Consider the following 15,836-nt stretch of genomic DNA (forward strand, 5'->3'; position numbering starts at 1 on the left):
AATCAACCCAACCACTACCATTTACTGAACACTTAAAATTTAACAGTCACGACACTAAATATCATATATATGTTAGCTCAACTAATCTTCAAAGAAGTCCTACAATTATTCCCATTTTACAGGCAAGGAAACTGGTTTAAAGAGGTTGGTTGTCTTCCTAAGGTCAATCCACTGTGCTCAGGGAAGATGACAGCCATCTTCCTATCTCAGGGATGAATTTCAGTCATGATAATTCCATTCTCTTTGCCAGCAACAGGTTGAAAAATGTGATACAATTCTGGTCAATTGAGAACAAGGCTTTCTCAGAGGGTGTATCTGCTTTAAAAACTTCTCTTTCCTGCCTCTGGACAGTATCTTTTGCATAGGGGGCTATATCCAGTGCTGGTGGTCCAGCCTGAGACCAACAAACCAAATGCAGCAAAACAGAGAGATGAACAGACTGGGGTCCCTGACCATGCCATTGAGCCGCTCATTTTCCCAGCTACCTCTGGATGTCTTGTTATACAAGATAATAAATTCTTTAATTTAAAGCTTCTTTTGTGGCTTCTATTACTTTGTAGATGAAATAGCCTATTAAATCTTTCCAATGATTCCACAGTTCTTTCATTTTAAAAAATTCCTCTCGGGACTCCTGGGTGGCTTAGTCGGTTAAGCGTCTGCCTTTGGCTCAGGTCATGGTCCCAGAGTCCTGGGATCAGGTCCCACATCAGGCTCCTTGCTCAGCAGGGAGCCTGCTTCTCCCTCTGCCTGCCGCTCCCCCTGCTTGTGCGCTCTCTCTGACAATTAAATAAAATCTTAAAAAAAAAAAATTCCTCTCTATGCCTAATCTAAATCTTTTTTTTAAAGATTTTATTTTTAAGTAATCTCCACCCCCAACATGGGGATCGAACCCACAACCCTGAGATCAAGAGCCACACGCTCTGACTGAGCCAGTCAGGCGCCCCTAAATCCTTCTTTTTACATGACTATCTTCTCTATCAGTTTACAGACAGCCCATCCCCTCCCCCAAATTTTTTTCATAAAATCCTGTTTTTACTTTTTCATTATGGCATCACTTTATATTTTAATTTAGTATATATACTTAAGGTACTATATTTTGAGACTTATCAGAGTCTACTGGTTTTCTATCATGCTTTCTATCCCTTTTCTTCACTCAGCCCACTACAGAGTCCTTCCAAGGCTGATAAACTGTTGCCTGGACCACTGTCACTGAAGCCTCACAGAGCAAACTTTCTTCAGTCTATCCTCTATAGCCCTGACCTTCCAAAATGGGATATCTGATCTTGTGGCTCCCCTGCTTAAAACTCTTCAAACGGTCTCTCCGAATGTACCACTACACATTCAGCATAGTACTGATTTATATGCACTCTAAAAACTTTTAAATCAGTCACTAGCATTGAAAAACTGGAAGGTTTTTAAATAAAAACCCAGATTTTCAGCTTTCTTGAAAAATCAGAAGATCAGGCAACACTAGGTCCACAGTTGCACATGGCACCGACTGATAGGATCTGATCTCTCTACATGGAGCATGTGTTCCCCAGTCTGCCACAGCCCCGTCACCCCCCCGGTTCCCAGTTCAATCCCTACCACTCAAGGACAGTAGCATGGCGCATTTTACTAAAGGCTTACGCTGCTCTTTTTTAGAGAGTAGCGTTAAAAAGATAAACATTTCTTGGAAGGTGCTATCAAAAATGGAAAAATGAAAGATAAACTAAGAGGGCTCACCTTGTTCTATTAATTCACGTTATATGCTTCATCTGTGTAGGTGTTTGAGTTTGTCTCTGCTGATCTATGAGACTGAGACTATGAAGCAATCCATCTAGGAAAGGCCTTTCACGATCTCGCCTCTCCTAACTGCTGGCTTTCTCTCTCCTCTTCTCCCTTCCACATTCCTTTGCAACCTCTGCTCCCAGCACCGCCCAAACCTTCACAGTTCCTGGAATACACTGTAAGTTAAATGACACCTCTGCTTTTGTTGATGCTTCATCCTCTCTCTGAAAGGTTTCTTCCTCCATGTGTGCCTATGGAACACCTACTCAAGACTCAGCTCACATTTCACCCTCTTCATGAACCTTTTCCTGTTCTTGTCTCTTATACCTCCACAGGTTCACCCTTTCCTACCTTGTGGCTTGTCACACACTCTGTTGTGGCACTGACCACTTTATTGCACTTACTTGTTTCATCTTTGTCATCCCTGCTGGACCGCAGATACCTAGCCCATACAAGCGGTCACTCCCTTCTGCACTTCACAGTGTCACGTAAATACTTCTAGGCACCATGCAACAGAATCTCTCTCAACTGACTTCGATTTTACTGACACTTGGTGTTAACCAATACTCTCTCTTCCCTCCGTAAAGCATCCTGGCTGACGCCCAGCACCTCAGGAACTCCAGCAGCTAACAGGCCCTGCCCTCCTGTTCCCGCCAGGTGAGCACTCTTTGACCTAGAGTTAACCAAAGCCATGCTAGTTGTGCTTGTCAATGTGAATATGTAGTTGAATTAAATATCAGACAAAATTATAAGAGGGGGAAGATGGCTTTAGAAAGACATATGCATGCACACACTCATGAAATTAGGTGTAAGTGAGACAAGTGTACAAGACCGGGCAAAGTGTAAACATCTAGGATTATACTCTGAGCCTGCTTTATATGTATCTTTAATTTCCCAATCTACTCAAACAAACGGAAGATCGCACGGTTTAGGAAGAAAAATGTTCTAGAACTATCATTAATGGACCAGTTATAGAAAGAAAAGGCCTTGCTCTCACAACAAGAGACGAAAAATAAAATTATCTTGATAGGATTTAAATTAAAATGAAATGTTTAAGATACATATCATTTTACATCATGCCACACTCGAGCAACATTTCTGATTAACTGAGCAACTTTGGGGGCTGACTGTACTAGATCCAGGGGCTTTTATGGTACCTCCCCCCACCTCTTCCTCCACCAGATGTGACTCCATCGTTCTATTCAGGATAGGAGTTACCAAATTTTGACAGTGAGCTCATTTAAATCATCAACATCTCTTTAAAACCTATCATGAGCTATAGACTCACGTCCTCATTATATGTGTTTTAGAGTACTTATGAATCACATTTATTGAATGACTACTACATGCCAGCCCTGATTCAAAGCACCTTATATATCAAGAGTGAATATAAAGACTATAGGCAATGAATCCAGAATGAATTCAATGTACTGTGACTCTCTTACTTTGAAAATTAAAATATATTTTAGTCTACCTAATGCTTTTGCAAGGATGTTGAAATGCTTGTAATAACTGCTGGGTTTGTAAACAATAGAACTCTCTGCCTCATGTATTTCCAATTACAGATATTGCCAAGTATTTTAATTTTCTTTCTTGGTGCAAAAATCTTGAATACTACCACTCCAAGTATAACACAAATGTAAGAAATACACAGTGAGTGACAGAGTAGAGAAACAACAGAAAAATATGGAGTCTGTTCAAAAAATTCTTTAAAAATGTTTAAATTTTCAGAATAAATGATGGTCTAATTTCAAGCACTGTTCCAGATGTCTGTTTCTCTTCCTAGAGATTCTTCTCTAAATAGCATTTCACTTTCAAAACAGGAACCTTGTTAGGTAATTCTTCAACACAGTATCAAGAAGCCATTGTCTTCCCCAACCATTCATTTTATTATCACCCCCGATGCCATATTTCTGGTTGTTGCTCCAGAATGTCATAGGAAGCACCTGCCATAAAACCAGCTGCTGAAAAGAGCAAGAAGAAAATACCTAAAATGTCAGGGTCTAAGTACTGTAGTCAATTCTCACTGCAATTTTTGCAATCACCACATAAGTGCCCTTGATGTATAAGCGTTATAGACTTCTGCTCAGTGAAAACTGTGCCTGAAGCTTCAAAACTCTGCTTTAAACAAACACCAATCTTACTGTCCACCACATCCCTAAGGTCCATTGCTCCTTCTAACTACAAGTAAAAATCTTTGTTATTTTTAGAGAGAAGAACACATTGTTTTCCTAACTTCTATTAATATAGGTGTGTTTGCTGACATTTCTGTTGAGTCTTGAATATTAGCTCTCTTTTGATATATAGTAGCCTCAGAGTGCTCACCAGAATTAAATGTATTCTAGAAAATTATACTGGTTTGTTTTTATTAAGGTTCTTTAAATCTCATGCTAAAAACATTTTCATATCTTGCCAAGCCCCATTTTTCCTAAAAATATTATTTACGGAAAATGCCAGCATTCAGTTGTTTAACACTTTGCTAACACCATGTAACTTTATTTAGAAAATTTGTTACTTAGTGTTTAAAAAGTCACATATAAGAGGTGTGTCTACGTATCTATTGGAATAACTGTTTTTGACCTAGGATTTGTGCAATTCCACGTGTTATGCTAATTTAAAAACTGCTATAAATGAAACATTCACGTATGTCCAGGAAAACAGCTGTTAGTCTTTGGCAAGCATGCTTTCCCTATGCTTTCTTGCTCCTCTGGGCTTTGCAGATGTTGTACCTTCTGCCTGGCATAAAGTCCCTTGCCCTTCTCCTTCTTTGCCTAACTCCTAATTGTTGATGGCTCAATTCAGATGTCCTCTCCTTTAGAGAACTCTGCCAGACCGTTCTCCCTAGACTCCTAAGCAAGTCTAGGCTGGTGTTTCCTGTGTTCTCCCACAGCATTCTAGATAGCACTGCTGCAAAGGATGATCACAGTATTTCAACCACCGGTTTATGTCTTGTCTTCCATACTGGATTATAAATTCCTTGAGGGTACGAACAGTTCATGTTTATTTTTTGATGTCTTGCCTATAATATGGTGTCTGGAACAGAGAAGAGACATCATACAATTTTTTAATTTTAATTTTTTTATATTTTAAAAAATAAAATGAGTGACAACTCCTGAATAAATGAATAAACAGTCTGTCATGTGAGATGACAAATACAGGAGTCAAAATAAACCAACTGTGGGGTTTCATTTTTTATGAGAATAATTGCAGTTCAAGAGTCATTCTGTTATTCACAGGAATGCTAGGGAGGGTGTAAAGAAACTAAAGCCCATAAACTGTGGGAAAAGAGTTTCAGAGCATTCTGGCAATCAAATGCACAAATCTTCTGACCTAGCACTCTACAACCAGGAATTTACCCAAAAAAATCAGATAGGCAGCATAAAAAGTTATAAAAATCAGGCTAGTCAATGTAGCACTGTTTATAATGGTGAGAAATGGTGGGGGGAGGGGGACTTCAATGTTAATTGAGAGAAGTTTGGTTAATGAATTCTCCTACATCTGTGTTTTGGAATACTATGCAGTCATCCTAACAGTTTAAAATAGTCCTTCACATTTAGTATGTCCAATGGTGAAGTCCTGATCTTCATCCCTACTCCTCGCCTGCTTTTCTCCCAGTTGTTAGGGCATCATAATCCATGTGAATCACCCCTGAATTCTCTCTCTCACCACCGCCTCCCCCTTAACTGCCCCACACTGCACCTACATTTGAACAATAGTCAAGACCTATTGGCTCTCCTTCATCTGCCTGCTTTTCTCCATCTCTACTGCAACAGCCCTAGTCCCAGCTCAGCAGCAAGCAGTCTTTGAAAATAAAAATGGGTCAAACCAATTCTGATTTTTAGAATCTATCCTACAGAGAGAAAGTGCTGGTGTATAAAGACATATATTCAAAAATGTCTACTGCAGCCTTGTTTGTAAGAATGCAAAGCTGGATTCAATTTGAATATCTCATCAACAGAAAAATAGTTTCCTAAAGTATTTCATATTTTATAAGGAGCATGCTAGATTAATGGTTTTCAACTGGGAGGTTGATACACTATTAAGATTTCAACTTGCAGAGTAGTGTGTTTATTATGATTCCAATGTTGTGAAATAAAGAACAAAAGCCTTCCAAAACAACAAATAAAAAAAATTTTTAAAAAACAGACCATATAATTTCCCTGCCTAAAATTCACTAAAGGCATTCCATCATACTAGAATAAAATCTGAGATCCCCACCCTGGCCTTCCGGATTGGATCCTTGCCTTCTATCCAGCTCCACCTCAACCCTCCCTTATGCTTGCTCACAAAACCAGTGCCCTCTGCACTTGCCTTTTTTCTATTCCTTAAACTTTCCAGTGTTTTGACCTTACTCTTTGTACCACCTGCTCTTTATAATACCCTTCTTCTAGATGGTGCACAGTCATCCCCTCAGTGTGCTGTTTACCCCTGAGCACCCAAAGTAGGTACCTAGTCATTCCATTGTATTATCCTACCACTACCTGATATTTCCTTGTTTAGTTTCTTGTTTGTCTCCTCTCATGAGGACAGAAGCTCGTTGAGGGCAGGATCTGTACCTGTTTTATTTGCAGCTAATAGTTGGCATTCATCACATACTTGCCATTACTGAATAAGATAGATGGAGTCACTGGAAGAGATAATACATTGTTAAGTAAAAATACAAACATGTTGCAGAAGACAATTATACTGAGGAAGAGGAAGGGGATAATATTTGTATAATACAGAAAGAAGACTCAAAGGATTTACAACAAACAGCTAAAACAGGAATTAACTCTAAGGGACAGGTAACAGTGGACTTTAACTTTCCACTTTAAATATTTTGTTACTGTTTGAGGTTATTTTTTAAATGAGCATGAATTACATTTATAATCAAAAGACACAATCAATATAATTCATTTTGGGAAAAAATGGAATGCCAGAGAAAAAAGCAGGTAGACTTTCTCCTTCATCAGCTACTCCATATCTTCCTCTTATCTTGTTCTCATGTAAATGGTAATCATTCAAACATTGTATCTAGACTTCTCATGGGGAGAATGGAAATTACACAAATTACTCAATTTTGACTGGCTAGGTATCAGTGGATCATTATTGTCAAAGAAGACAAAATACTTCTGTCAGAAACAACAACAACAACAACACAACTGTTACAGGAAGCTTCCTGTTGACAAAAAGAAGAAATGGAATCGGGCACTGGCCATAGGCCGCCAGATCCAGAGATGAAGCAGAATAAAAAATTTTAGACCAACTCCACACCTAATAAAAATCAGATAACAACAAACCTTAAGATTCTAACTACAGTTTTCTTTTGAGTTATAAAAGCAGCCACCCACCTATGCAACATAAAAAGGGCTTGTGATTTACATAAAAAGTTAAGTTCATAAATAAACTAGACTGAATTTCAACAGATAAGTAATGAAGGGATAAGTAATATGTAATATGCAAATGAGGGAGAATGAGAACATTCACAACTATTCCTGTTGAAACCAAGAGAAACTACAAAAAATTATGCTACCTAACACGAGAAACTGAAAATAAGAATAATAAAAAAAAGGTTGAATTACTGACTTGATCTTTTATATCTTAAAAAGGATGAAGAAAACAGATGTGGAAAATTATATAGTAATAAAAGTCCTTGAAAAAAAATCCAGTGGTGGTTAACATAAGACTTTAAATATATGCAAACAGATGAGCCAAGAACTGAGATATGCTGGCAGCTGAGAATACTGTATTTAAAAATTAGCCTAACTTTACTCAGAAAGATTCTAATATAGCAGTAACATTAAAAGTAGTATTTGTAATGATTTTTAAAAAATCATTGAAGAAAAAATATCAGTAGGACAACAGATTTATGGTATGGAAAATTAGGACAAACAAAAGAATATGATGAGGGCAGATCAGTAACTATAATCTAGAAATGTGCTAATTACTTGATTTGATATTCTATTCATTCTACTTGTAAGATTAATCAAGTAGTCTGGAAATAAGAGCAGCAAAGAAAATCCTAAGAAAGAAATCGTAATAAATCTACCTGGTATGAAGTTTAATGTATAACAGCAGGAGTGAAGAGAATGAGGTTGACTGATTTTGTCTTATTTAAGCAATGACTAATAATCATGATGGCTAACATTTTTTAAGCCCTTACTATTGGCTGACGTTTGCTTTATATATGTTTATCCTTTTAATCTTTACAACACAATGTTATGGGAGTTATTGTGTCCATTTTGTAGATGAATAAACTAAAGCATGGAGCATTTAAGGGAGCATTTAAGGACCCTACTTGTGCCACAAAGCTAATAAGGGCCCAGTAAGGATTCAAACCCAAGTCAGTCAGGTTCCAGAAGCTGCTCTAATACTGCCTTCTCTAATACGTAAGAGAACATATATAACTTGCTAATTAATTTTAATGTCAAATTTGGTATTTTGCACATACTATCAAAGAAATGATTATAATTTATCTGAGCCAGACAAATGGGTACAAGTAAAGAATTTGAGAGGGCCATATAACTTATAGTGGGTTTAAGGAAATCAAAGGAAGGTCAAAGGAAAATAAATTTCAACAGAATTATTAATGGGCCAATTTTCATTACTTTAATGTGTGTTATCCTCAGCATTTTTGTTAAGCAGGAGTGTTTCACCTACGAGTATATACAGCGACTGTACATATTCAGTGAGGGCAGACATTTCAATATAAACCTAAAGACAAAGTAATTGGAAAGGGGCACTTCTTGAAATCTTCACTGTGTTTGCAACGAATCATCCAACAGATATTTTTGAATGCTTCCTATGTACACTGGGAGAGGACCATGACAGGGAACAACAGAGGATGATGTTATTGAATGAAATGCAGCTCAGAGGAGGAGGGGATTATTTATGATGATCAAAGCCAGAATCTCAAAAGCCTTGAAGCACAAAGGTCAAGGGCCTAATTTAGGTTGTTAGCAGAGGACACGGTAGATTTCAGGTATATTGTTAAGGAAAGAGCAATGAACTCAGTGACTGGATATAGATGGGTAAACGACAAGGAGTAAGAACTGTGATGTCATTATATAATTGCGCCATTAACAGAAAAAGGTAGGTTAGAAAAGACGCTGGTAGAATGTAGGCTTAGATTTTCTAAAACACTGAATTTGAAACAGTGACAAGATAGCGAAATGGAAATGTCTCGCAGATAAAAGCCTCAGGGCCTGGAGTTTGGGCTGAGCCCAACTGTAAGGTGACATCTCAAGTTCAAGGCATCTATCCTACATAGAGTAAGGAATCTGTTAAGGCCAGAGGAACTCAAAATGCACTCATTACTTCTTACAGCATTAAGCTGTGTGATGGCTCACACATCAGCATTCCAGAATTTACCTTCTGGTCTAGAATGGATTATAGCTAGACCTCAGTTGTCACAGTGCTATGAATACAATCAATCTTTGCTTCTGTTTTTTCCTTCATTATCTGGCCTATGGCAGACCTGGTCATGGTCCACTACAGAAATATAGGTACCTTTCATGACTCATAAGAAAGATGTTCTTTATGCTATTTCTGAAAAGATATCCTGTAAGATATCCCTTAGAAACAATTTGATAAGGTGTTTCTGACAAACCAAAATACAACTATGCCCCAAATTACCCATATATTTTTGATATATTTAAGCCATACTTTAGTTTCATTTACCATGTCATATAATGTTTCTTATTATATTTTTTACTCCAAAGACTCAAGAGTGTTTTATTTGATCAACATGTATTCTATTATGCATCCACTATGTTCTAGGCACTAAAAAATAGACTTCAAAAATGAGTTTTTTAAGGAACTTAAACTTTTCAATAGTAAAGTTCTTTTAATAATTAAAGATTTAGAAAGGTAAGGCAGAAGCCTTACTTTCTGTCATACATCACTGTGGTTTTTTTTGAGCACTATGGAAAAGGAAGTATCTGTATTTACCAAAGTGGATCAGATACCTCCAAGTGACACGGTACAAACTTCGAGAGGAAAACTAGCCAACATGAGCCTAAGAGAATCTTGCACAGAGCCAGCAGTTATTTATTACAAACACTGTGTTTCAAAAAGATTGCAAAATCAGTGAGACATAATATCAAGTCTGCCAAATCAAAGGCAAATATTGCTAGAGGGAGGACTTTCAATTGCTGATTTAACCACACACAAACCTGTAGCTCTAAGGATTCATGGAACTTAATTGGCCTGCTTATCAAGAATACTGCCTATCAACAAAATTTAAGTACTTCATAGGGAGTTACTTTTCTTCCTTTTTTTTTTTTTTTTTAATTAAGCAAAATCCGAGTCAGGTATATGCCTAAATTGCTAGCAGTTGCCAGGTAAAAGTGAAGTCAGCAACACAGCAGGATTTTTAACTAGTGAACTGCATCAAAGTTGTGATTTCCACTATCAGTGGAGAGTCAGCCTAACACCACAGGCAAGAGCTACCTTTAGGAAGGGCTGCCTAAGGCAGCCCTGCTTAACTTGTCCACCAAAGTGCTCCTCACTGACGACTGTGAACTGGTCCCAGAGTCTACTACCAACACCCTCATGTCTCATGTGTGACCTTTCACGTTCTCTATAATTAATGTAATTTAACTGCAGTATGATGTATTTCCAAGTTTATCTGAATATAATAACAACCAGCGCTTACCAAAGACTAACAGCTCGACAGGCACTGTGCTAAGAATTTCACATCAATTACCTTATTTACTTCTCGCGCAAGAACAGGCACTATTTCTATCACTGATTACAGTGGGGAAACTTTAGCTCAGACAGGTTGAGAAACTTCCCCAGGGTTATGAAATTCACAAGCAGCGGAGATGGGATGCAAGCTGCCCAGTTTCTAGTTCATCTTCTCCGATATGTTACATTGCAGCATTTTCCTTCTTGGTGAGCTTTTTCTGTAAAGGGCCACACAGTAAATATTTCAGCTTTGCACACCATGTATGGTCTTTGCTGGCTACAACCACTCAATTCTGCTGTTGTAGTGGATGGCACCACACGCAGCCCTCAAAGCAAGGAGCGTGGCTGTGTTCCAGCAGAACTTCATTTACTGAAACGGGGGCAGGCCGATCTGGGCAAGAGCTTGAGAACACTTAAGTAAACTTCATGTTCCAGACAGATATGCATATTTATTCTGTAGCTTTGTATTATCTCCTATTATGTCTGTTTGGGAAGAACAAGTAGATAGAAAATGGGTTAAAAAAAAAAAAAGCAGGGCGCTGGGTGGCTCAGATGGTTAAGCGTCTGCCTTCGGCTCGGGTCATGATCCCAGGGTCCTGGGATCGAGTCCCACATCGGGCTCCCTGCTCTGTGGTGAGCCTGCTTCTCCCTCTGCCTCTCTCTCTCTCTGACTCTCATGAATAAATAAATAAAAAACATTTAAAAAAAAAAAAGCAGCCAATGCCAAAAGGTAAGGGAAAGGGGTTTAGTGTTTCTATGCTGTTACCAACCAATCTAGTAACGACGACAGAGAATCTACGTGTCCTCCCCCGCCTCCCTCAGTCCTGGGTTCTCTGCCTCCACTGGGCCCAGGAATATTCTCTCAGCATCTGGCATCCTGGACAGACCACAGCAGATTTTCCATCAGCTGTGACTCTCCCTGTACAGTGGTTATGTCTTATCTTTCCACCTAATTGGAACCCCACTCCCTAGAGCCCAGTGAATTTACTAATTATCCTCTCTATATGTTTTAGGTCCTATCTCCGCGTCTTTGCTCATGCTAGGAAAACTGTCCCACTCTCTCTGTCAACTGATTCCAATAGCTAATTCAGGAAATGCCTTACTGCATTCCCAGTTCAAAATTCCTAGTCCTTGGATTCACCTCTAAGACATCATTTCTGAACATGCCAATTATACTTGTGTATTCTGTGTCAACTGTTGACTCACTTATTTCAAATACTACAACACTGACACCATGAAAGAGTTAAGAGAATCCCCGAAGTGTCACTGTCACTGGATGTAACTGGTAACTGGCAAAAGTAGTTAAGACTGAGTTTAGAGATTTAGCTTCGTTTTCATGTTCTGAATGATTAGAAGAAAAGGCAACCTTTACTTTCATACAGAGCTGGAAGGTAAAGGTTATTCAGTTATAGAACACTAACGGTAATTTGGGATATCAAAATCAAGAAGCTGAAGTAGACAAAAAAATCCGGGGGCACTAAAATGCCTAAATGTACTAAAATGATGGACAGAAAATAAAATGGAATATGAATGACATTACAAATTCCTGTTAAGAAAGAATGCCTTTGATTAATAAGTGTATCTTGAGTAATTTAATTAAAAAGAATAAAATACTCAAATTATTATGTTTTTTGCATGTTCCCAAGACCTTCATTGAGACCACTGAGGAGGAAGAAAACTGTCAAGATATGTATAGTTCAGGACAGTTTGGTACTCTGTCCTTAATTCTTAACTGCTATTCTTCCTTCACTCCTCTGGGTTACTTCACTGTGTCCACAGCGCATCACGTTTCTCTCTGCTGGTGCCAGCTGTGTCTTCTCCAGTAACAGTCTTCTCTCTGATTTCTATACTTCAATTTTAAAGAAGCTTGAAAAGGTCCCTTTGTTCTACTTTTTTTTTTGTCTTTACCTTATCGATGTTTGTGATTTATTTCTCTCAAGTCTGCTAGTAATAATATACTCTCATTTTTAAAAACCGTCTTACCAAAATAGATTCTGAAAATACTATTTGAAGAATCTGTCCCTTTTAGGAGAGAATCTTACAAACAACATGGAACTTAATTTTTAAAAAAGTATTTAGAGTGATTTCACTGCTCAGAGTTCAGAGTAAAAAAAAAAAATATGGCCATCGAGAAGGAGTTAATGTCAAAAAATTCAGAGAAACAAAATTCAACAGTTACACAAGTACGGCAAATGGTGCACCCTCTATGCACTCACACAAAATGCATATTCACACATTAGAGACTGAGAAAGTTTGCATAAAGAAACGTGTTCAACATTCCAACAGTATCCCCTAAACTTGCCTGACCCCTGAAATTTTTACCCCCAACATCTATTACCAGGTCTTAGCACTACTGTTTTCATGGAAAGCAGCCAGGGAAACTTTTGAATTAACAGCCTATTAAATTTAAGAGGCAGTTTAAAATTTTAGCTATATCATTATTAATTTCTTCATATTCCTTTTGGAAATTCCTAATACAGCTGAATATATACTTATCTAATACAGGTGAATATAATTCCTAATCTGGCTGAATAGATCAGCACTGATAAATGCTATAATGAAACATAAGAAGTTATGACTTGGAACTATTTACCAATGAGCACTATAAATTCACCATGATCACAGGGGAGCTCAGCCCCGGTTTTGCCATTTGTTAACAGTATGACCTCTGGGATAAAGAGATTCAAAGTCTCCCGGAGTTTTGATTCACTTAATATCTAAAGTGGGGCCAGACTTGCCATAACCAACTGGTACATTTTGAGAATCAAGTCATCAAAATCAAGAACAATTCTTCATAAACAATAAAGTGTTTCAAAAATAAAGAGTTATAAAAGTATAAAAATAATATATTATTTCATCAGTTTCTTTTTTATACAGCCATACTAAATGCTGTTGTGGTTTTCTTCTTCTCTTGAACTCTGGCTAGAATGTGGTCTTAGAATTGCCAAATCCCTCATTTTACTTAGAAAATTAATTTTGGGTTAGTCATTGATCATAATAATGTATCATCAAATTTTTTTCAGCTCTCTCTTTTTCGCCGCCATCCTGCTCTGTGTGGCTGGCTGCTTCTCGCCATGCCTTCTCACAAGACTTTCAGAATCAAGCGATTCCTGGCCAAGAAACAAAAGCAGAATCGTCCCATTCCCCAGTGGATTCGGATGAAAACTGGTAATAAGATCAGGTACAACTCCAAAAGGAGGCACTGGAGAAGAATCAAGCTGGGTCTGTAAGGCGTCACACGTCATGAGATGACACAACTAATTGGCATACATATTTAATTAAGCTGCATGAAGATCATGTGTTCTATCATTCTGTAAACATCCTTCCTACCTGGCCATAGACTTGTCTTATCATGGAAATGATTTTTCTCTCTGACTATGCCTCTGCACCAGTAGGCTGGTTCAGTAATAAATGTGAGACCTCTCGGCTCTAAAAAAAAAAACTTTTTTCGGAAAATGCATGGCAGGGGCGCCTGAGTGGCTCAGTCAGTTAAGTGTCCGCCCTCAGGTCAGGACATGATCCCAGGGTCCTGGGATTAAGCCTGCATGGCTCCTTGTTCAGAGGGAAGTCTGCTTCTCCTGCTCCCTCTGCCCCTTCCCCCGCTCATGCTCTCTCTCTCTCTCTCAAATAAATAAAATCTTAAAAAAAAAATTCACGGCAAAAATAGAAGAATCAGAAAACTGTTTAAACGAAGAGACTTATTGCAAAGTAGCTGGCAAGCAGAACCACCTTTCTCTGGGCTCTCTTATGAACCCATCTGTGGCCACCCTTCGATGCCGGTGAATAAAGACAGTAGGGCTCTATATTCTTTGAGTCCTTCATTAAACTATTGATTCCTTTAGCATTATCCATAATGTTCCAGCAGCTCAGCACGTCAACTGGTGAAGTGCTAGTCTCTCATTCCTTTCAATAACTTTCACACTTTATAGAGAGGAAGTCACAATGATTTATTTACCTGACATTTTCCAGTCCGGATGTCGTACAGGGCCACTGAACCATGGCGAGCTCCAACTGCTATTCTGTGATTCCGTTCATAATAGCTGACCATGTAGAACCTGAATTGAACATTTTAACAACAACAACAACAAAAACAAAACAAAAAACTCAGGTGAGATGACCTGCACATGCAAGTGGACAGAACATATCTCAAAGACGGAAGTCAGCTCTGATATATATTTTTAAATAAATATAATTAATACATTGAGATTTTTCAGAACTGTTTCATTTTAGTAACTCTTAAAATCAACTGGAAGAAAAATGAAGCAGAATACCACTTAGGCTATTAATTATTTTCAGTAGAAAACAACTTCATCATTATAAACACCTTTGAATTTTCAAGCAAGAAATAGGGTCAAATACAAAAAAGATTTAATAAGAAAACTCAGTTCTGCTATAGTAATTATTATGCAGATACTTCTACTTAAACAGAATGGAAAAGATGAAAGGCTTACATATTCAATCTAATTATGTCCTCACATTTTATTACAATATTAAGGAGTGAAACATACTTTCTAGCAGACCACAGAAAAGCTACATTAATGTTATACTTAAGTTCATATCAATAATTTAGAATGAAATTGGTAAGTTATCCATAAGAAAAAAGTTATCTGGCAAATTCCATAGATTTTCCACATTTGCCGGTTTATCTAAATGACAGCTGTGACTATAGGTAGTATAAGTAAGCACACTTGGTGCTTATTTGGCATTACATGAAAAGAAAACTGAGGGAGGATGATTTGAAGGTTATAAGAGGTTAATTTATTTTTATTTATTTCTCTTTTCTCTAAGTTAATTTGCATGAGTAGATTAGGTATCTGAATTTCTGATCTATTCTTTGCCATAATGATTTCATGGCCATCTGGCTAGAGCCAGGAAGATATGAATAAAAATTATTATAAGTGTAAATAAGGTATGATTTTATATCCCTAAAGAGTTTTGAATATACCTTCCCAGTATCTAGTGCTATTGTCTCAGTATGAGGTGCCCAGATGAACAAGTGGCTTACCCTAAATATTTTTGAGGATATTACATCAATTCTACCACACATTCCTTGCCTTTTTTCTCTGTGGTGTCATACTACCAACCTAACTTTTCTGTTATTATTTTTTTAAAGATGGGAAGGGGAGGTAAAGGAGATGACAGTGAGGAAATATTTCTCTAATGCTTTCTTGAAATGGAGTAAAAAAACTGCTAGGTCATGTGATGACATTTCTGAAATTCTGGTAAGAGAGGCTGAGAGACAAGAGGTTTAAATGTGAGCATTTTGAAACCAGCGACATTGTGATAAAGCCATCTGGGCATGAGATGGCATTATGACATTCACACACATTTCATAAATCTGAAAAATGAGATACTGTTTTAAAACTCTTTGTTTGTTACTTATGAGCAAGTGGTGGATT

General features: G+C 37.7%; 2 protein-coding genes across 5 annotated transcripts in view; one reads left to right on the forward strand and one right to left on the reverse strand.

Moving 5' to 3' along the window:
• WDR7 (WD repeat domain 7) overlaps positions 1-15,836 on the reverse strand; it is a 364,436-nt gene that overhangs the window by 50,115 nt on the left and 298,485 nt on the right. For all 4 annotated transcript variants that reach the window (XM_028102886.2, XM_028102888.2, XM_028102884.2 and 1 more), the window contains one exon: positions 14,393-14,492. In XM_028102886.2, the coding sequence (XP_027958687.1) occupies positions 14,393-14,492 (100 nt within the window). The remainder of the gene's footprint in view (positions 1-14,392; positions 14,493-15,836) is intronic.
• On the forward strand, positions 13,486-13,667 carry LOC114208811 (large ribosomal subunit protein eL39-like). The gene has a single exon (XM_028102889.2). The coding sequence runs from the start codon at positions 13,512-13,514 to the stop codon at positions 13,665-13,667; it is 156 nt and encodes a 51-aa protein (XP_027958690.1). The 5' UTR covers positions 13,486-13,511.

This window comes from Eumetopias jubatus, unplaced genomic scaffold (assembly GCF_037043125.1).
Source record: "Eumetopias jubatus isolate StellerSeaLion01/CBP00866 unplaced genomic scaffold, mEumJub1_p1.0 scaffold_16, whole genome shotgun sequence".
Taxonomy (NCBI): domain Eukaryota; kingdom Metazoa; phylum Chordata; class Mammalia; order Carnivora; family Otariidae; genus Eumetopias; species Eumetopias jubatus.